The sequence below is a fragment of the Eriocheir sinensis genome, unplaced genomic scaffold, assembly GCF_024679095.1.
Source record: "Eriocheir sinensis breed Jianghai 21 unplaced genomic scaffold, ASM2467909v1 Scaffold388, whole genome shotgun sequence".
NCBI lineage: Eukaryota > Metazoa > Arthropoda > Malacostraca > Decapoda > Varunidae > Eriocheir > Eriocheir sinensis.
This window is the reverse complement of record NW_026111707.1, coordinates 309236-332381: the sequence shown is the minus strand read 5'-3', so window position 1 is coordinate 332381 and position 23146 is coordinate 309236. Positions and strand designations below refer to the sequence as shown.

General features: G+C 48.0%; 1 protein-coding gene across 1 annotated transcript in view; it reads right to left on the bottom strand.

Annotated features, from left to right (window-relative positions):
* The window catches only part of LOC126992037 (myb-related transcription factor, partner of profilin-like), a 25917-nt gene extending 5497 nt beyond the window's left edge, over positions 1-20420 (bottom strand). Inside the window, exons 1-2 of the mRNA XM_050850708.1 lie at positions 20390-20420; positions 729-863 (exon numbers count right to left, since the gene is read on the bottom strand). Of these exons, the coding sequence (XP_050706665.1) occupies positions 729-863; positions 20390-20420 (166 nt within the window). The remainder of the gene's footprint in view (positions 1-728; positions 864-20389) is intronic.
* Between the last annotated feature and the right edge of the window lie 2726 nt (positions 20421-23146).

The following is a 23146-nucleotide window of genomic DNA, read 5'->3' as shown; positions in this document are numbered from 1 at the left end:
GGGGGAATACTCTGGTCAAGTCAGGTCGGGTAACTCTCCACACCTGTATAGGGAGTGGCGTAGGAGTGGAGTCTGGAAATATATAAAGAGAGAGAGAGAGAGAGAGAGAGAGAGAGAGAGAGAGAGAGAGAGAGAGAGAGAGAGAGAGAGAGTGGAGCATTATGTGTCAGCCAGCCATTCAGGTCAGGTCATGACCAGGTCGCGAAAGCTATTGGTTGAGCGGTCGGGAGAGAGGGGGGTGCCCGAAACGGGCTAACGTCCTTGCCAAACCTGGAGGTTACACTTTTATCCTATCCGAATTAAAGGTAAAGTCACCCATGATGGCTACTTCTATTGAAGGACATTAAGAATATAAAAACTACATTAAATTGCAGTTATCAGAAAAGTTACGAGGAGGAAAATTTACTATTATTATATACAGATTAAATTCAATGAAATGTATAACACAAACAGTATTGCAGTAACTTCAACAAAGTTAATGTTTGTTAACACCGAGACACTCCAATATGCCTCCCAGTGTTGCCAGGAACATCAGAACGAGCTTTGTTGTATAGCATAATATACAAATGAATCAGGAACATCAGATTATAAAAGTTAATAAGGTAATAAGGAACCAAATTTCATAAGTGTGAAATCTATTACAGGCTGGAGAACTGTCCCTCCATGACTTTTCACTGATTGTTAAAACACTGCAGAGGATATATTCTCATCTGTGCCAGTAGCCTCACGTCCTAAGTCTCCGAGCTGCTTCTTGGTGTGGCGCTTGAAGTCGGAGAACTTCACGCGCACCTCCTCCACGCTGCGCCCGATCCCACTCACGGCGTTGACCTCCTCCACCGCAGCTTCCCAAGCTCGTTGTTTGGCTGCAGTGGTGAGGCAAGATGACAGCGGCCCTGTGATGGTTTGCTATCTTTGCCGCACCGCTGTGATGAGGGCTAAAACTTCCTCGGTGGAAAAATTGGGCCGCCTTCTCTTCACAGCTGACGACCTGTGTTGAAAGTGAGGCGCGCCGCTGACGTTAGCGTCGCCGAACCTTCGTCATTATTATCCATACACAACAGAATGCTCACCAAATGACGGAAAACTATGAAGGTAACATACAGACACGTGCAGAATATTGTATAAGCGATTATATTTTTATTTCAAAGATAAATATACAGTTAATGTGCTTTCATTCGTGAAAAAACACATCTAATTGAGGGATTACAACGCTAATTATTTGTTTTAAGGTAGTATTTACCTCTGTACAATACACGTCTTGATTTTGAAGTCTGTGTATTAGTAAACAGACGACACGTGAAAGGTGAAATACAACATCAAGGGTCGCACGTGATTGGCTGTCCAGCCCAACCAATCGTTGCTAGGGTGCGAGTTACCGGAGCGTTACCAAAGCGTTGATGAATGCCGTGTTTGAAAGATGCCGCAGCTGCGGTAGCGCTCCGGTAAATGTGAGAGATACCGGAGGCGTGGCTGGTAAGATTGATAAATCCAGCCCCAGGCTGGTGTTGCGCGAAATAATTCCTCGTACATGACTCATGATGTACAGTTTCTGATATCATATTTACCTCTCAACGCATTCTTCACCTAACCTGAGTGACCTGACCTCAGATTATTCCATGGGTATGAAAATACAGTACAGACCCCATTTATCAACACCATAGTTCATCACACCTGGCCTTCCATTGGACGGCAGTGGCGGCCACCGATGGCTCCGTATGAAAGCTCCCGTTGAAAACAATGATTTACAGTGAGTGGCGGCCACTGCGGGTGGCGACCATTGCTACACGAGCGAGCCACCGTCAAACCCGGTGACGCCACCGGGCAGCTGCAGTGGCCTCGTGTGAAAGGCACCATTGAAAAGTATGTGAGGTCACTCGTGACGGCCACCGGTAGCCTCGTGAGAAAGAGGCCTTGAACACGAGCATTGAGGGTTGGTAACTGTGCACCTGACGTCATGGGGGAGGAGCTGGGAGGGTTGAGAACTGAGAGGAGTCTGCTTGTGGCCGTGGAGAGCGAGAGTGCCCGTGTAGTATCTCGATTTTGTGGTTAATATGGCTTTGTGTGTGGTAGATAGGCGCAACAATCACTTCAGGAAGGACAAGAGTTTATATGGATCCCCTTGTGAGCTTGAAGATAGATGGAATAGTTGCGTAACCTCTGCAGAAGTTATTGGTACTCACTGGATGACTCAAGGATGTGTCGGGTAAGTGATGCTCAAGTCTCTTGTGTAACAAGAATGTTTTTTTCCCTCATTGATCTAAATCGTATGTGCTTCAGTTCACAGGGGGTGAGAGTAAGAATAAGACTACAGTAATAGGCTGTCTGCAATGCCGGCGAAGAATATGCCAAGGGAGTGTGTTCAGCGCGTACGAGTAGGTTTGGGCAGACTGAAGCTTCGCCGGGAATGAGCACCGCAGTAACGAGCCACCTTGCCTGTTACCTTCTTTCGAGCTGTTCCGCCTTGTATCGCTGCTTTGGTCCTCCTTGGTACTGCTTTACACTTAGATACCTCACGACGCACTCTTGGTTACTTCACTGCGTACACTTATATACTTCAACCTGCACTGAGCTCCGTTTTTCTGGTTGGGCAAATAAATTAGGCCGTTTCGGACACCCCCGCCTCCACCCCACCACTCCACCAAAAGCTTTTTATTCCCTGCCGATTTTTTTCATAGAATTATTAAGCTACTGTAAAAAGAAACAATTACACCTGACAAAGAAAGTTCTCCTGAAGATGAAGGTATCAATAGATTTCTTGTAAGTTAGAAAGGAAGGAAGGTAGGCAAGCTTTTATACAAAATTATAGGCGATGGACGAGTGGCGTCGTAGCGTAAAAACACATATAGCCTAATGTTACAATTTAATAAGTTCGTATTAAAACTTGCTTAACTCCCTTCCTTTCTAACGTATCGCTAATCTGTTGACACCATCATATTCAGGAGAATTTTCTCTATCAAGTGGCACTGTTCGTTTTTACAGTAGCTTAATAATTATATGGAAAATTGGCATGGAATAAAAAGTAGTATAAACCTTTATATCTCGTCTTTGACTTCAACTCGCATTATTTCCTTTATTTTTTGCCAGTTTGAGTTTTTTTCAACACAGTCATAATCTGCAATCTTTCTCCTGTCCAATGATGAAGAAGGCAAGTATGTTTCACGCGACATGAGTTGTACGAAGCATAAAAGTAAAACTTGTAGTGTGGCGAGGTCTGTTTCCATGATCGCGTCTCTCTCTCTCTCTCTCTCTCTCTCTCTCTCTCTCTCTTTTGTCCCTTGCTGCATGCGGACATTCCAGTCTATATCAAAATTATACATGCTACTATGCTCGTAGCCATATAAAATGTCAATGTGGAGCTGTTGATCCAAAACCATTGCGTAGCACGCCAAATACTACTGTATTGAGTAATTATATACAGTAGTAGTGAGCAGGAATGATTTGTATCGTCTTTGGTAGAGCAGCGGCGCATTGCATACCTCACAGCAAAAGTGGTGCATGGCAACTTTGCATCGTTCATCATCATTTTAACAGAGATGTCTTTGGCTTCAAGCTTAAGAAAATGCTTTAAAAAGTAATTTTCATCTATTTTTTTTGGACTATTGCTACTCACACACTGTTGTTAATAATAAGGCAACACTACATTAATTTCATATATTTGTTACATAGAAACTTTATGACGTCATTCTCCAAGCCCTTCCTGCGTCGTGACTGGCTCGGTCTGGCTGACACATCTGACTGTTGATTGGCTGGTTGTGGGTATGGATCGAGCCAGTGTACAGTTCCGAATAATGCGTCCCGGGGTGATGGGCTCTTTTCACCACAGACTCAGGGGCAGCTTTGCCAAATTGTCGTACTATGAACATTACATTTATCATTTTTAGGCTCTAATATTGTCGTAACCACACAAATAACGATAGAAAATTAGTTATCGTTAAAACGGCTAAATATAGATGGTTTTCGTTCTTTTTGCTTGTGTTATCGGCCAGAAACTACGAAAATGCAATGCGATAAGTACGATAATCTGGCAACGCTGCTCAGGGGCCAGTACGACGGAGGTGAGCACCGCGGCCACGCGCAGCTATAGCCCATGTACCAAACTTTACCTTACTTTACCTTACCTTACCTTACCAAACCTAACCTTACCTTACCTTACCTTACCTTACCTTACCTTAACCCTTCGTTCCTCGGTGTGCCAGCTCGCTCACCACGCCGCTGTAAGATAAGCTAATAGACTGCCTGTCACATTCACCTTTAATATGACGAACTAATACACTGTTACATACATACTGATAATAACACACTCCCTCGCCCTTCCTTTAGCCCTTTACTCTTAGCCTTGCCTTAGCCCTTCGCTCCTCGGTGTGACAACTCCCCCGTCACGCCACTGTCATGACGGCCGTGTGTGTCGAGCAAACTCCCGGCAAACACACGGTAAGCCCAAGTGGCCATTATGTGGAAGACTGAGCCATTCCTCCCGCACCAGCCTCACCGACACCCACACGCCTCCCGCCGTGACCCCGAGGCTGGGTGTGCGCCGATGACAGTGCTGGCGGTGTCGTGAGGTGTCGGGGAGCTTCATTAGGCGTGTGCTTTGGTGAGGGAGACGTAAAGGGACTTAGATTTGCACTCGTGTATCAGATGCTATTCGTGGCTCTTTCCACATTAACATTAAAGGTGAACATGCTTAACATTTTAGTTTTGGTTCTTGACCCGTCGGCTGCGATTGGCACGGATATGACTTTCACCGGTGGCCTGGTAACATATAGCCCCAGGTCTTTCTCTGCCTCTGTGGTGGATAGTGGAGTGTTTTCCATGTGGTATTGGTGTACTGGATATCCCCTCCCAAGGTGCATGACTTTACATTTTTCTTCACTGAATTGTAGCAGCCACTTTTTGTTCAGTCCCTGTAGCTTGGTGATGTCTTCTGGTAGGAAATCCGCATCCTAGGAGTTAAGTTGTCTCGCGAGTAAAGTCATGGTGGTTTTGGTGATGATGCGAAGATGGTACGTAAGAAACATTGATTTACAGGTACCAGATTCCAGTGGCGTTAATTTTCAGTAACAATAAGAGTGAATAAGAGAGCAGGTCGTGTCGTGCATGCGAGGAACTGATAACAGATAGATAACGGAAGTAACAGAATGGCAGCCTAAAAATTATAGAAGTCAGGGGAGACGGAGGACCAGGTGAAGAGGTGGAATTAGAGCATTTACCGGAGCAGGATGGAGAGAGAGAGAGAGAGAGAGAGAGAGAGAGAGAGAGAGAGAGAGAGAGAGAGAGAGAGAGAGAGAGAGGAGGAAGATAAAGAAGAAAGGAAAAATAAAAACAACGGTGAAGAAAAAAAAGAAAAGGAGGTGGAGGAAGAAAAAGGAGAAGTAGAAGATGAAGGAGAAGATGAACAAGAACAAGAAGAAAAAGAGAGGGAGAGAGAGAACCATTACCCTGAAGTGAACTACCAGTGACTGAAGAAGATGAAGATGAAGATGAACGAAAAAGATGAGAAAGAAACATTGGCAGCAGCAACGGCGGCGTGTCTGAATCGAGCCCGAGCCATGAATCACAGTTATTGGCCCTAATGAACATTGATACAGCCGCTACAGGAAATAAGCGTCGCCCGTGATGGATGTGGTTGTGGCCCCGAGCATGAATTGTGTGACGTTGTTTAAGCTTCTCGCGTGAGGCTTGGGAAGGGAAGGAGAGAGAGAAATGCAAGGGGAGGGAAAGCTATGGAGAAATGAAGAAAAGGAAGGGAGGAAGGAAGAGAAAAAAGATGAAGAAGAAAAAGAAGAGGAGAGGGGAAAAGATGCAAGAGGAAGGAAAGATACGTAGAAATGAAGAAAAGGAAGAACGCTAAGGAGAAAAAGGCAGAAACGAAGAGAAAAGAGATGAAGAGGATGAGGAAGAGGAGAGGTAGAGAGATGCAAGGGAAAGGAAAGACATGGAGAAATGAAGAAAAGGAAGAACGCTAAGGAGAGAAAGGCGGGAAGGAAGAGAAAAGAGATGAAGAAGAAGAAGAGAGAGAGAGAGAGAGAGAGAGAGAGAGAGAGAGAGAGAGAGAGAGAGAGAGAGAGAGAGAGAGAGAGAGAGAGAGAGAGAGAGAGAGAGATGCAAGGGAAAGGAAAGACATGTAGAAATGAAGAAAAGGAAGAACGCTAAGGAGAGAAAGATAGGAAGAAAGAGGAAAGAGATGAAGAAGAAAAGAATTAGGAAGAGGAGAGGGAGAGAGATGCAAGAAGAAGGAAAGCCATGGAGATGTGAAGAGAAGAGAAGAACATAAGAACATAAGAACGCAGGAGTCTGCAAGAGGCCGGTAGGCCTGTACGAGGCAGCTCCTTTGACCCTAAGCTCCCGTGTATCTAACCCCACCTAATATCGCTGTCCATGAATTTATCTAGTCTATTTTTGAATGTGACAATTGTATTGGCACTCACCACATGACTGCTAAGCCTATTCCACTCATCCACCACCCTATTAGTAAACCAATTTTTGCCCATGTCCCTGTTGAATCTGAATTTATCCAGTTTAAACCCGTTACTTCGTGTCCTACCCGGTTCTCTTACCAACAAAACCTTATGAATGTCTCCCTTATTAAAGCCCTTCATCCATTTATAAACCTCGATCATGTCTCCACGCACCCTTCGCCTTTCTAGAGAATGCAAGTTTAACTGTTTGAGTCTTTCCTCGTATGGCAAGTTTCTCAACCCCTGAATCATCTTAGTCATCCTCCTCTGCACCGATTCTAACATTTTGATATCCATTCTATAGTAGGGTGACCAGAACTGAACCGCATAGTCAAGATGAGGTCTAACTAATGCTAAATATAGTTTGAGGAAGACTTCGGGGCTTCTGTTGCTTACGCTCCTTGAAATAAATCCCAGTACCCTATTAGCTCGATTTCTAGCTTGAATGCATTGTGCCCTTGGACGGAGATCAGAGCTCACTAAGACCCCTAAATCCCTCTCGCACCCAGACCTACTTATGAGAGTGTCATTTAAGCAATAGTTATGTGAGGGGTTGTTCCTACCTACACTCAGAATTCTGCACTTCCCTACATTGAACTCCATCTGCCATTTAGGGAGGGGGGGAGAGAGTGGCAGGAAGGAAGGAAGAGAAAGGGTGGCTGGCTCTCCTCCTCCTCCAGAAACCTGTCTCTTATTTCCTCACCTTCATTTTCCACGTAATAAAATGGAGACTCATTTAGTTATCCGTTTTCTTTGTATTTTTTTTTTGGGGGGGTCAGTTTTCGTTTTCTTTCATATTCCTTTCTATTTAAATTTAACTCTCTCTCTCTCTCTCTCTCTCTCTCTCTCTCTCTCTCTCTCTCTCTCTCTCACACACACACACACACACACACACACACACACACACACAGCGTATATGAGTAAGATTTTGCGTTGGTTGTGGCAGCAAACACTTATGAATTTCCACGTCATATGAGGTTCGCATTGTCTTGTTTCGGTGTAGTCCAGAGCATAATCAGAATATAAATGGACGTCACTGTTCCGTCTCCTAACAGATCACAACAAAACCAACACACGAAGATACACAGCGAGCAAGCCTTGTCGAGCCGGTGTGTGCACGCAAAACAAGACAGGCAGCCACACCCTCACGTGCACGAGTGTGGCCGCGGGGTGGGCATGAGCCTTTAGCAGCGAGCCCTCGTCCTGTGCTTCCCTCCGTGCTGAACAAAGGCAGGGAAGGCAAGTCGTGTTGCCGCAGCGGTGAGTGCTTGCCGCTCACAACACGGCGGCGGCGAGTGAGCGGCTCACTGCTCCGGCCCGGGAAGTGTTGGCGGAGGGCGTCAGTGTTTGCCTCGGCGGGGAAGCGGCCGCGGCATGCCAGCCACGCGGAGAGCTGGACCCATATTCCCAAAAGTGTCGACGCCTTAGTATATCTATTTAAAGAGGCTCTCGTAGAAGTTGCAGGGATTGCCATGGGTGGTTTCATATCTCTGGGGGTAGTTTTGCAAGTTTTCTACGTCATGAACAGGTAAAACACGCTGGAGAACCCGATGTATCTTTTAAATGGCCTTTAAAAATTATTATATCAAGAGTCTGAGGCGGTTGAGAATACGACCACAATACTTGACTTCACAGGGCCGTCCTCTTAAGCATGTCAGAGCCCAAGTCCACATATTTGACAAGGTTTTCGTAGCAGCTGTGAGCCTTTCCAGAGGTAGTTTTATGGCTGATGGTATTTTGACCCTTCTTCTGTACCATGAACCTAAAAAACACTCATTAGAACCCGACTGATCTCCTTTTTTGGACTTTTGAAATAGATGATGTGAGGGGTGAAAGCATCGGACAATACCGGCCATAGAGTTAGATATACTAAGTTGTAAGACGTGGCGTTTGCGTTTAAGGTTTTAGATGGATGGAAAATGAAGTATATTTCATGGATTCATTCGATCTTGAGTGGGAGAGGCTGAGGTTAGGGGGTACGTATGATACTTATTGAGGTTGTCATTGTATATAGACGGAGACAGTAAATGGAAAAGATTGCGGAGCTATGTTTACTGGTTTCGTTGTTAGAGATACGTATGATTCTTATTGTGGTTGACGTTCTATATAGACGGAGATAGTAAATGGAAAAGATTGCGGAGTAACATTTACCCGTTTTGTTGTCAGAGATACGTATGATACTTATTGTGGTTGTCATTCTATATAGACGGAATTAGTAAATGGAAAAGATTGCGGAGTTACATTTATCCTTTTTGTTGTCAGAGATACGTATTAGTGGGGCAATTATTCTCTATAGACGGACACAGTAAATAGGAAAAGAGAGCTGAGGTACTTGACCCGCATCGTTGTCCAAGACGTGTCCTCTACGCCGCTTGTGTAGCATAAAACATTTTGAATATTATTTATTGACTGTCACCAAAGGCACGATTAACTTTATTACCTACTGATTCATTAATATTTTCACCCGCCATGCATCGTTATTTAAATGGCACCCTGTTCACCTCTAACTCTCGTAGACTTTGTTTGTACAGGCCGGCCACTGCCCCGCTAGGCCTCTTGTGCCCAACCTGGAACTGAATTACGAGTGCTGAACTTTTTGTCGCGCTGTGCATTGCATTGCATTGTGTGTGTGTGTGTGTGTGTGTGTGTGTGTGTGTGTGCTTGATTGCATGCGTTAGTAAGATCCTTCCTGTGTAATTATTGGGACAGCATAAAATAGATAACTTTTCAAGAAGTGACTCAAAACTTAGCGTTCGTTAAGCACAAGGCCGCGAATGTGATCAGCGCGGCGATAAAACTATTCATAATTTTACACAAATGACGAAGTTGCCTTGTAACCAGATTGACAAAACCTTGCAGCGTCACTTCGCCGCGTGTCAAGAGCCCTGGAGTGGCGGCACACGCTCGGGCGGATGCGGACAAAATGGATCCCTGTCATTAGTTGATAAGAAACCAGCCGGGTGGTCATTAAGGTCGCACGCCACGCACGCCAGTCTGGGCCGAACGCACACCCGCGCAGTAGCTTCCTTGGGTGTGTGGGGCGGCGGCGGGCCACTAGCGGGAGGGGCCGCAGTCACCCTGCCCAGCGAGGTCATTGGGAGCTTAAAGCAGCGGAAATCATGCACCACTGGCCACTGTCCGCTCGAGCTCCCGCGGCCCCCCCAGCTGGCGTCTTGAGGGCCGAACCTCGAGGGCCAAGTTGTCTCAAGGGGAAGCCAAAACAGCGGCTTCGCAAGACTCCTCCGTCTTCCACGCTAGATAATTTTTGTCGCTCAATTTTCCTGTGCGTGGTATTAATGATGCCTCGCCGGTACATTGACGCCTCTGATTAATGGTTTGCTGCCCAACTTTTATGCCCAGGTAACAGGAAGCGCCGGCAGCTTTTTCGTGTCGTACCTAACACGGAGGCACCGCACGGCACACATTGTTGCACCGCACTCTTAATACAAATTTCACATTATCGTTTTACAAGTTTTCCAGGAACCTGTTTTGCATTTGCATCGTGTTCTTTGGTCAATTAGCGTCGTGACGGGTCGGTTCGGCGCCGCGGCAGCACGCAAGGCTGTGACAGAGAGCGGCCGCAGACCCACACACTGCCACGGCCCGCTGTGCTGTGGCCAAAGTGCGGCAGTTGTTGTAAGGCGTGTGTCGTCCCAGGGAGTCTTTGGGTCATATTCTTAAACATTTCGGCGCCCAAACACATACATTTGACGAGGGTTTCGCAGGAGTCGTGGGCTTTTCTAGGGGTAGTTATATGAGTCTGTTGGTAGTTTGACAAAGCCTGTGTACCATGAACGTGAAAAAACGCTCATGAGGACGCGTCTTACCTCTATTTTCGGCCTTAAGAAGTGAATTATGTGAGAGGCGGACGCGTCTAAGAATACCGACCCTTGTCCAGGAATACGTATAGTCGTTCAGGTTTGATTCATTTATCATCATGAGTGTTAGCACTATAGCTTTGATGATGGATGCCTTAGACTGACAAGTAAATTAACAGTTCCTGTGTAGTCTTTGTGAAGTTAGTGATGATCTTAATGCATGTCGCAAGAAGACACATTGATTCTCACACATCGCATCAGAGCGCTTTGTTCCTCGCCTTACCCGCCCGCGTATTTCCCTTCTCTGCACGGGTATGTGGCGCCCGCTCTTGAACAGGGCAGGTTAGGTTAGGTTAGGTTAAGTCAAGTTAAGTTAAGTTAGGTTAGATGTAGTTAGGATATCCAAGGGTAATTTTGAGTGTGAATTACAATGAGAGTATTTTCCAGAACATCCCGTGGTTAGTTTCGAACTAGACGTCCCTGCCCTGCATAGTCTCAGGTCACCCTTGGACAAGGTGTAATACCTGATCTGTCTCCCGTGCCAGGGTCACGGTGAAGCCTCTGGGCAGCAGCAGTGGTGGATTGGACTGCAGGCAGAGGATCTCTTTATGAGACAATGGCTGGAGTTCCAGGGTCCTAGTCAGCTGGACCGTGCCTAAATATTTAGGCCTGCGGTGTAGAGGAGTGTGGTGACCTCTATACTAAAAAAAGCCTCCCTGGGAACCAGTTGTCGGTGTGAGCTCCCCGTCCCTCCCCCCTATCGACGGTACTCCCATCCCTATTCTGCATAACAGCTGGTTCTTGTTTTCTCCTGAAAGAGATGTCTTCCGTGGGCCATTTGAGGTTGTACCTCCCGGCTTCTAGGTGGAGTTTCTGAGGGTTTTTCTTATACTCAAGGAATATTTCAGCTTTTTGGTCTCTCAGGAAGGGCGTCTGATACTCTCTAGAGTTGGTGGAGAACACCTGGTGACAGGTGCCACTGGCGAGGCCTCGAAAGGGTCGCAGAGTTGGGTTAGACGTTTCGGAAAGTGGGAACGAATTGCTGGTTCTTCTCCTCCCTTGCCAGCTCTGCTCTGTGTGACTACGCCGGCCCCGTTCTATGGGACAAAACTTCGAGGACAATAACTGAAAAGCGCCGGGTTGTGAAAGTCTCTCTCGTGACCGAGGCTCAAGACTAGCGATTGGTCTTTGAGGCGTTTTCATGACCCTGTGGGAGCGAACTCCCAGTGTTGGAGGCATCTAACACAGCAGTATCTAATTTCCATGCACAATTTTTATTCAATTCAACTTATGTCTCACTTTAAGTTATTTCGAAAGCGCTTTTAATATTTGCAGAGACTGTTAACTCGCTTAAATTTCTAACAATGCCTTGGAACCTTAAGTGTGACGTCTGTCCCGGACGATTTGCAGCTCAGTACTTCCAGCTGAGTAGAACTTGCCGCCCCTGCGTTCAAAGATTACAACTTCAGAAGACTGTGACTGAATGGAAAGTCAAACATGATGATCTTGAAAATAAATTCGAAGCCCTTCATGAATTTGTTGCAAAAATTGTGGCAGTGACTCCACCATCGATGGTGAAGAGGCCCTCCACCGAGCGTGTGCCCTCTCCAGACGAATCTCCTGCTTCACGGGAGGACGTGTTACCTGCCTCACAGGTTGACTCCCAGCCTGCCTCACAGGCTAACCCCCAGCCTGCCTCACAGGCTAACCCCCAGCCTGCCTCACAGGCTAACCCCCAGCCTGCCTCACAGGCTAACCCCCAGCCTGCCTCACAAGCTAACCCCAGGCCTGCCTCACAGGCTAACCCCCATCCTGCCTCACAGGACAACCGCCAGCCTGCCTCACCGGCTGACCGCAAGCCTGCTTCACTGGCTAACCCCCAGCCTGCTTCACAGGCTAACTTCCAGCCTGCCTCACAGGACAACTTCCAGCCTGCCCCACTTAACGCTTCTCTTCCTGCCTCACAGGATGTCGGGTTCCAACCTGTAAGGAATGGAGCCAAACCGAAGCAGGCAACCAAGGATTTACTGACCCCCACTACCTTCAATAGGTTCCAGGTGCTGGCAGACACCATGGAGGATGAGTTTGAAACTCGCCTAGTTGGGGACTCATGGTGCATGGCCAGCTGGTTGAGTTCTGTGGTCGTTCATCAAACGGCCGATGAAAACGTTATTGTTATCCAGGTGCCAGACTGGACGACATCACCGCAGCGTGCGATGATGTCACGAGAAATGCCGACCGAAACACCCTCTTTGTCATTTACGCGGGGACAAATGACGTAAAGACAACCCGTCCTGAGGAAGTGCTTGAGAAATACCGCCGCGTGATCAAGCAGTATATACGTAAAACGGATACCAGTAGCATCATAATCTCAGGAATCCTCCCGAGGGTCGGTGCCGAATCTAACTTTTAACAGTAAGGCCTTCAGCACAAACAACAGACTTCAATCCCTTTGCTCACAAGAAAAAGGTTCGCTAACTTGTGGAACAGTTTTTACTACGATTCAGACTTGTTCCTTGCTGATGGCATCCACTTAAACCCTGTTGGAGCAGCCCGTTTCGGGAGGCTGCTCTGTGACCAAGTGGCTCTTCGAAAGCCAAAAAACGCGGAGGCGAGAACACCAGCAGCTCCATCGTAAGAGAGCTCTCAACCCTCGAAACCCCCGACTCGAATCACATTAAAGCTTGCTATGTAAACGATCGAAGCCTACGTAACAAATTTGAAGACTTAGAAGTCCTCGCAGCTACAAATCATTATCACATCATCGGAGTCACAGAATCTTGGATAGACACTTCAAATAGAGATTTCATTGCGGAATATAGATTACCGGGTTATACCATTTTCAGTCATGAAAGAGAGAACAGACAGGGTGGAGGCGTTATCTTTTATATCCACAACCCTCTCCATCCAGTATCCGTGAAAACAGATATTATAACCAATGTAGGCACGGTCTTCATTGAAATTAAAAATAAATCTCGTAAAATAGTAATTGGACTTATCTAGAGACCGCCAAGGCAGACTCTTGATATCGACCACGCATTAAGTGAATTATTATTAGAAACAAGTAGCAGTTGCGAGGCAGTAATTGTTGGGGACTTTAACTTGCCGGTGAAAAGATGGGATGAACCGTTGAACTGTCATACAGGGCTCGACCTGTACACAAATTTACTAGAAAGTGATTTTCATCAACACGTTCAAGAACCGACTCCGGAAAATAATATACTTGACCTTATCTTCTCAACGACAGCTGATCTAGTTAACGAAGTAAATGTCGGTCCAATTTTTTGTTCTAGCGATTACCGAGCAATCACATTCAGCATCAATATGAAAGAAAATAAAGGAACTCCTAGTAAAGAAAAGGTGCCTGATTATCAGAGAGCGAATTTCGTAAAACTCCGATCAATTCTAAATAATTCTGACTGGACTGAAATCTCGGCGGAAACAGATATTGATAAATCTTGGGGGGCCTTCACCACAATATTGAACAATGCCATAAGCATATGCGTACCCTATCGTAACAGACGTTCAGTTTTTAAGAAACCCAAATGGTGGAATAACGAAATTCAAAATAGCCTATCTCTTAAAAAAACGCGTATACAGTACATATCAACTCAGTGAGGCTGACAAACTAGAGTTGGACAGAATTCGCCGCGAAACCAAGAAATTAATAAAACGAATCAAGAAAAATCTTAAAGAATATACAGCGGAAACGAGTAAATCTAATCCTAAAGAATTTTTTAGCTGTGTAAATAATAAAAAGTCACTCACTTGTGGTATCGGACCGCTTGCTAATGATAATGGTAACCACACGAACGATGAAAATGAAATGGCTGCAATCCTAAATAGCTTTTTCGCTTCCGTATTTACCGACGAAGATTGTTTATCACCTCAACCGCCGGAGGTCAGAAGGACCGAAAATATGTTAAGTGGCATGCTCATCGTAGAAAGTGACATTTTACGCACAATTGAAAAGATTAAAGTAAGCAAAGCTCCTGGTCCAGAAAAAAAAACTACCCCTAGGGTCTTAAAAGAAATCAAACATCAAATTTGTAAACCGCTCTCCATCACATTCAATAAATCTTTAACAGCTGGAAAAGTTCCGTCGGATTGGAAACTAGCAAATGTCACACCAATTTTTAAAAAGGGGGACAAGTCTCATCCAGGAAACTATCGACCAATTAGTCTGACATCGATTGTTTGTAAGTTAATGGAGACTATCATTCGCGACAATATGGTGAAATTCTTCGAGGAAATTAATATAATAAATAATTCGCAACATGGCTTCCGTAGTAAACGTTCGTGTTTAACTAACTTACTTGATTTTTTTCATTATATTTTTGAGGTGTTCGATAAAAGCAGATCAGTAGATATCATATATCTGGATTTTCAAAAGGCATTTGATAAGGTCCCCCACCAACGATTGCTCAGCATACTATTGGCGAATGGTATCTCGGGTAACATTCACAATTGGCTTGTGGACTGGCTCTCTAAGCGGAAACAGAGATTAGTTCTAAACGGTGTCACATCTAACTGGCTTGATGTCAGAAGCGGCGTACCTCAAAGATCAGTGCTTGGCCCCATGCTCTTCTTAATTTATGTTAATTATATCGATGATGGGCTCACTTGCAAAGTATCAAAATTTGCTGATGACACAAAAATTGCTAGTAAAGTAACTGCGACACTCGACGAAGAAGCTTTACAATCAGATCTAGATCGACTTGCACGTTGGGCCAATCAATAGCAAATGAAATTTAACGTTAACAAATGTAAAGTGTTGCACATCGGAAAAAAATAACAATCGCGTTCGGTACGTAATGAATGGCCACCAACTTTTTGCAGTAAGAAAAGAAAAGGATCTTGGAATCACTATATCAAGCGATTTAAAGCCCGGTCACCATTGTTCAGAGGTAGTTAAAACTGCAAACAAATCGGTTGGCTTCATCGGACGAGTCTTTAATAATAAATCAGAAAAAAAGTAGTATTAAAACTGTATAATTCGTTGGTTCGACCCCGTCTAGAGTACTGTGTACAGTTTTGGTCTCCCTATTACAGAAAAGACTTAGACAAGTTGGAACGGGTTCAACGAAGAGTAACAAAGATTATTCCTAGGTTGAGAAATTTATCATATGAACAAAGACTTAAAGAAGTAAATTTATTCAGCCTATCAAAACGAAGAATGCGAGGCGATCTAATAGAAGTGTTTAAAATGTTTAAAGGATTCAGTGATATTAATGCAGAAGATTACTTTACAATTGATTGATCAAATAGAACAAGAAGAAATCACAATTTGAAGATAAGTGGTAAAAGATTCTCGTCGCACGAAGCTAAACACTTCTTCAATCGAGTTGTTGATGTTTGGAACTCTCTGCCCTGTGATGTCGTCGATAGTACAACAGTTACGGCCTTCAAGAATAGATTAGACAAGTATTTTGAATCCAACCAGCAACTAAGATATTACTCATTGTCGTATTAACGTTAAGTTCTTTCGAATACTGGTGTCCTTGTCCGCTTTTATCGCCCGGTTAGTGGTAGCAGTAATGGTAGCTCTTTCCTCTTTCTTACATAATTTCCATGCAGTTTTCCCATGCTGCATGGTTCTTTTTCCTCTCCTGCCTTCTCTGGCTGTAGGGATGGGGGGGTGAGGAGGAGCCTTTGCCTTTGCTGTCCTTCATCTTCCACTTTTGATTAGATAGTTAGTGTAGCTTGTCACTAACAGCCTCGTAAGGACCAGCAGGTCTGCTATTGTTTGTTGTTCCTTTGTGTTTCCTTTGTGTTCCTCCTCTTCCTCCTCCTCGTCCCACTGAAGCCATTGATCAGACGCCCATCTCAAGCAGCATGTGCACGAAGGTGAGGCATCATTAATTCACCTTAACGTCCAGGTGACCCCTCCCTCCCTCCGCCTCATCATTGGTTCACCTGCGGGGATTAATAGTAGTGATATTTTTGTGGCTTAGGTGAAGCGACTTGGAGTTTTTTTTACGGATCAATGGGTGAGGGAAGAGTGTTGGGGGTGTTGGTGGTGATGGGGGTAGTGACGATGGTAATGGTGGTGGGTGGGGGACGTGGTGGTGGAGGTGGTGGTGATTGTACTGGTGGTAGTAGTAGTAGTAGTAGTAGTGGTAGTAGTAGTAGTAATATTTGTAGTAGTAGTAGTAGTAGTAGTAGAAGTAGTAGTAGTAGTTGTAGTGGTGGGGAGGTGTTATTATATATGCACTTACGCTTCCTGGATATTTTTTCGTGTTTTCTCACATTAACACTCTGTATGTATTCCTTTCCTTCATGGTTTCCTTCCACAACTTTTAATTACATTTTATTTTGAGTGCATTTTTGTTGTTCTTCCTTTTACTTTCTTCCTTATCTCCTTACATCATTTCCATGAAATTAATTCTTCCTTCCTTCTTTCCTTCCTATCCTTTCCATTCTCTGTCTTTCTTTCCTTCGCACCTCTCTTTATAATGTCTTAATATAAATTTTCCCTTCTGTCTTTCCTTTATTCTCTCTGTACAGTGACTTTTTGTTCGTTAAACTGAGATGATTCTGTTACTTTTTTTTCTTTCCATCTCATCGCCATTTCGTCCTCTGTGCTCCTCTTCTTTTCTTCTCCAATGCCACATCTCCTCCTCCTTCTCCTTCCATCTAACACCTTAATTTCCTCTTCTTAATTATTCCCTTTATTAGCATCGCCTCGACATCTTGTTCTCCCCTCTTTACCCTTATCTTCCTTTCTTCCTGTCTTCTTCGTCTTATTTTAGTCATTGATTCCCTTTTCTCCTTTCCTTTCACCTTGTTCCTCTTCCTCTTTCTTCTTTAATCATCCTTTTCTCTGATACTCCTCCTCTCTTTTTCCTTTTCCCTACCATCCTCTACCACCATCAATTCTCTCTTCATGCCCCATTTTCTTCCCCTTTACTTGTCCCCCTCCTCCTCCTCCTCCTCCTCCTCCTCTTCTCTTTCCAATGTTCCGTCTTTTCATAAATACTTTCCTGTAATCCTTATCTTCCACTTTCATCTCCTTCACCATCACCCACACTTCTTTCTTTCTTCCCTCTCTTCACCCTTTTACTCCCCCGTCCTACTCCCATTCCATTTCTCCTTTCGTTTTTCTTCCCATCCTATTTCACTTTTCTTATCCTTCCTCTTCCTCCTCGTCTTCTCCCCCGCCTCCACCTCCTTCACCACCTCCTGCTCGTCCTCCTTTACCTCTCGTCACACTCGCCGCCGTCCGCACAACCCGCCACAAACATAAGCGTCCCGCCGCCCATCGATCGATCGGCGTCGAGGTGCGGCCCGATACAGAATTTGTTGCCGCGCGTGTTCGTCCCATTACACTGTTTTTGTTTTTTTTTTTTTTACGTTGTTGCCTATTGCGCCGGTAGGCATCTTCCCGGTGGGGCCTGATGGTCGGCCCAAGGCTTCTTCCAGGTGGGGCCTGATGGTCGGCCCAGCCCGTTCTGGCGCAGGCGAGTGTTTATAGTGGCGCCATCTTGCATTGGCTCATGTTGCCCCCCGGAACTCGTTCTTGATTCGCTTGGACGGCTTCCTCTAGAGTCCGGGTTGATGGGTGGTCTTCAGGACAGCATGTGGGTAGTTTTAAGCCACTCGGCGGTGACTGAAAAATCCGAGTGGTAGCGTGAGGATTCGAACCCGCGTCGTCCATCACGCGGCGAATGTGGGTCCAGTACGCTACCAGTTCGGCCACCGCCTACCCTACCCTGGAGGCGTTGTGTGCGTGGCCGGAGGCTGTGAGGGAGAGAGGAAGAGAAAGGATGGGTAGAGACTAAGATATAAAGAGGAAGAAGGTGGTAGAGGGAGAGTTAGAGAAAGAGGGTAGAAAGGTAGAGTAGTAGAGAGATGGAGGCAAGAAATGATAGATCGAGGGGAGGCAAAGTGATTGAAGTGATGGAAAAGGGTAAAGAAAGAGTAGAGAGATGGAGAGAAAAGGGGAGTAGAGGAGAGATAGACAGATAGAAGAGAAGGTAAAGAGATGGAAGGAGGGTAGAGCAGGTGGGGAGAGAGAGAGAGAGAGAGAGAGAGAGAGAGAGAGAGAGAGAGAGAGAGAGAGAGAGAGAGAGAGAGAGAGAGAGAGAGAGAGAGAGAGAGAACTGTTTGCTTCAGCCCTCAGACTCGATGACAGACTTGCCGCCTCAAAGCAGCGCGAGGCAAAGATAGCCACGCATACGCAAGCTGTCAGCGCTCTCTCGGACACCATCGACGGACACTGGGAGGAGGTCTGTCAGGGCTCTGAGCATTGGCGGAATTGGTGGAGCTCAGGGAAGCCGCGGAAGCTCCGATACACCACCAGACCCGCCACCCCTCCCTCCCACGCCCCACCTGACCCTGCTCCCTCCAGCACCTCGGTGACCAACCCCCATCCTACACCCACACCCGCCTCCACAACTACCCCTCCTGGCGTCACCTCTGTCACCAACTCCCCGCCAGACACCACCACCACCACCACCACCGCCAGCTCAGCCACCATCCTCACCACCGCCAGCTCAGCCACCACCACCCCCGCCGCCTTCACATCCACCTCCACTACCGCCACCACCCCCACCATCGCCACTGCCCTGAACACCCCCCCACCCCCCGCCACCGCCAACACAGCCACCAACACCGCCACTTCCCCTAACATCTTCCCCGCCGCCGCCACCACCACAACCACTGAAACACCCCCCATCACTACTACCAACTCAGCCACCACCGCCGCCACTGCCCCTAACATCCTCCCCGCCGCCACCACCACAACCACTGAAACCCCCGCCGTCGCTACTAACAACTCAGCCACCACCGCCGCCACCACAACTACCCCTAACCGCCTAACCCCCACCACAGCCGATACGCCACCCACCACTACCGGAAGGATTAAGAAGAAAAAGTAAAAAGGAAAACAAGAAAAGTGGAAACACTCAAGAAGTGTACGAGGCCAGTCACCACACGTACAACCAGGAGGAAGCCGGCCAGCCACGGAGACAGACTGTCAACCCGCAGCAGCCATCAACCAGAGTGAAGACGTGCGAGTACTGCACCCGTAGGGGACACACTGCTGTGTCTTGGTACACAAGGGCCTCTGACCTGAGACAGGAACGTCTCCTCCGACGAATCCTGGCGGAGGGAAGGCTTCCGGCCACTAGCCTCCCATCAGCACCACCACAGCCTCAGCCCCTACCACAGACCCGCCCACTTCTTCCACACCCAGGGGCCTGGAGTCACATCCCGGACTGGCAGTGGAACCCCCCCCCCTCCCCCGACACCCCCAGACGAGCCCTCCTACACACCACCACGCCGGACCGCTGCCCCCACCACCATGGTACAGCCACAACCCCCCCGCCGTCAACTAAAGGTGATCTCCGCCAATGTACGTGGTCTCCGAACGAACATCGGAGACCTGACGCACAACTGTGCCCTGCGACATAGTGCCGACATAGTTGTGGTGACGGAGACCTGGCTGAACAGTGAAGTGGAGCCCACGTTTGGCAAGATGCGTGGCTACACTCACTGGGCCAGGAGGGACCGACATGAGCGAGCAGGAGGCGGAGTGGCTGTCTGCTTCAAGGAAGGACTACAGGCCCAGCACCTCGACGTGGACACGCCTCCCCAGATGGCGGTAATGTTCTTCCGGGTTGTGCTGGCTGACCGCTCTGCCCTCCTGCTGTGCGCTATGTACCGCCCGCCACGACAAGGGCCTGCCTCGCTCCGGTACCTCACCGAGTCCCTGGACGACCTGCTAGTGGCGCACAGCTGCAGGCACGTCCTACTGGTGGGTGACCTCAACCACCACTTGGAACAGAACGCCTACGAATCCCTCTTGGCGGTGCAGGGCCTGACGGACCACGTAACCTTCCCTACTCACGAGCTGGGCGGGACGCTTGACCCCGTCATCTCCGACCTCCAGGAGGACATTCTACGCTGTCACCAGCTGGGACTCGTGGGCAGCTCCGACCACCATGCTGTCTTGACCCTGGTGGATGTGGGGGTGGCTCGGGACGAGGCCACCGCCCGCACGATCTGGTTGTGGGATAAGGCTGAATGGACCTCCTTACGCCGTGACCTGAGCCACACGGCGTGGCCTTCTGTGCTGCAAGGCGGGGCGGAGGGCATGACACAAGCCCTCACCTCCCGACTCTTGGCCCTCCAGAGGCGACATGTGCACCACCGAGAGTTTACCACCAGACCAGCGGATCAAAAATGGTTTGGTTACCGCTGCCGTGTTGCTGCTGACGCTAAGTATTCAGCGTGGCTACGCTACAAGCGGAACCCGACTCGGCGCAACAAGGTCCTGCACCGTGCGGCCTGCAGGAGTATGGTGGTGACCAGCAAGTGGGCCATAAGGAAGTGGGAGGAAGACATGAGGCGCAAGCTGTGTGGAGCAGGGGTAGGAAATAAGACCTGGTGGTCCCTCGTCAAGGAAAGGCAGGGGATCAGCCGCCAGGACGCGATTCCTCCTCTCTCAAGACATAATGGAGCAGTGGCCACCAGCAGCAAGGATAAAGCCCAGCTGCTAGCCAGTCTCTTCGCCGAGAAGATGAAGGTGGATAACCCCGGACAGACACCGCCACATCTGGAACAGCAGTGCGAGGAGACTGTCACGAAAGTGGAGGTGACACAGGTGTTGGTCGAGCGCCTGCTGCGAGGGCTGGACACCCAGAAGGCGACCGGCCCCGATGACCTCAGCCCGCACCTGCTGAAGCAGTGTGCCCACGAGTTGGCTGCCCCTCTCACCACAGTCTTCTCTGCCTGCCTCCGGGAAAACACCTGGCCATCGGCGTGGAAAGAGGCTCGGGTGGTTCCCGTCCACAAGAGGAGCTCCAGGTCTGACCCCAAAAACTACCGGCCCATCTCCTTGCTGTCTGTGGTGAGGAAGGTGTTCGAGAGGGTCGTGGCAGACGTAGTCTGTCGCCACCTCAAGGACAACTACCTCCTCTCGGACCAACAGTATGGGTTCAGACCTGGCCGGTCCACCTCCGATCTGCTGATGCTCCTCACCAAGAACTGGCAGGACGCCCTTGACGACAGCCTGGACACTGTCGTGGTAGCCCTGGACATAGCGGGTGCCTTTGACAGGGTGTGGCACGGAGGTCTCCTAGAGAAACTCCGCTCTAAGGGCATCCATGGTGACCTCCTTCAGCTCCTGGGAGACTACCTTCAAGGAAGGACCCTCCAGGTTGTCGTCAACGGGCAGACGTCCGACTCCTTGCCAGTGGAGGCATCAGTGCCACAGGGCTCAGTGCTAGGGCCAGTTCTGTGGAACATATATGTGGACGACCTTCTCCGGCAGCTGCCAGCAGTCTCAACTTACGCTGATGACTGCACTCTCTCCTGCACCTACCCCAGACAAGACTGTGGGCGAGCTGCTGACGAGATCCATCAGCAGCTAAAGGTGCTACAGGAGTAGGGTGCCCGCTGGCAGGTGACCTTTTCCCCAGAGAAGACCCAGGCAATGATGGTCTCTCGATCCCCAACTGCCGGGCCATCAGTGGAGGGGAGGCTAAGCTTTGGTGGCATCCCCTTCCCACTCCAGGAATCCGTCAAGATTTTGGGAGTGGAAGTGGATCGAGGGCTACGGTTTGACAGCCACATCAAACACATTGCCCAAAAGGCCTCCCACAGAGTCTCCTGCCTGCGAAGGGTGGCCAGCTTCCTTGACAAAAAGGAGGTTGGCTGTTGCTCAAGGCCTAGATACGGCCTTACCTTGAGTACGCTGCCCTCTCTTGGATGTCGTGTGCTGCCTCGCACAGCGGGAGACTCGACGCCATCCAGAGACGGGCACTACGACTGGTGGATGCGGCAGACCCCCCAACCGGGCAGGAAACTCTCGGCTCCGTCGACTCCTTGGAACACCGCAGGGACGTAGCTGCTCTTGTGGTGTTACATAAGGCACAAGTGCAGGGAGTGCCACATCTGGTGGGCTTACGCCAACCTCCGAGAGTCACCACGCGGGACACGAGAACGGTGCTATCCCGTGGTGACGCAGTGGAGGTGCCGTGTTCCCGTACCAGCCAGCACCAGCGCACCTTTTCGGGAAGAGTCTGCCGGATGTGGAACATGTTCACGGCCTGTATACCAAACATCCGGGAGATGAACACCCAAAAAATAAAACTGTCGGCCCACCACTGGAGTGGCTCACTCCCCACCCCACTGACACTCGTGGTGGAGCAGTGACACGAGTGTAGTGTGCAGTGCGCTCACATATATTCTGTATTGTATGTTTTTTTTATTTTTTTTATAGTATATATATATTTATTTTATAGTTTATGTAGTTATTTTTTTATATAGATTTTATTCTGCCCTTTGAATAGGCAGCACACGACAGTGCACCTTTGGGTATGTAAATATTATACATGTGCCTATGTTTAAATAATAAAGAGAGAGAGAGAGAGAGAGAGAGAGAGAGAGAGAGAGAGAGAGAGAGAGAGAGAGAGGGGGGGGGTGCTGGGAGATGTAGAGAAGATACTGATAGAAGGATAGAAGGAAAGAAGAGTTAAAGAGACAGAGAAAGGTAAAAAAGTAGACAGAAGAGTATTAAAGGCAGACAGAGATAATTGATTTTGAAATAGACGAAAATATGTGTACATGTGTCACAGCTATGCATGTTTTCTCTCTCTCTCTCTCTCTCTCTCTCTCTCTCTCTCTCTCTCTCTCTCTCTCTCTCTCTCTCTCTCTCTCTCTCTCGAGATTTATCCTGTTCATTGCTTCAACAGGTTTGCCGTTCTGGAGGAGGAGGACGAGCAGGAGAGCACCTTCCTGGTGGGTGACTCCATGATTCGCCAGCAGGTCGTTGAGTTCTGCGGCAGAGTTCCTCGTCGAAGACGGAACTATTGCTATCCTGGTGCTGGGATCGACGATATAACTGCTGCTCTGGAGGAGATCTCC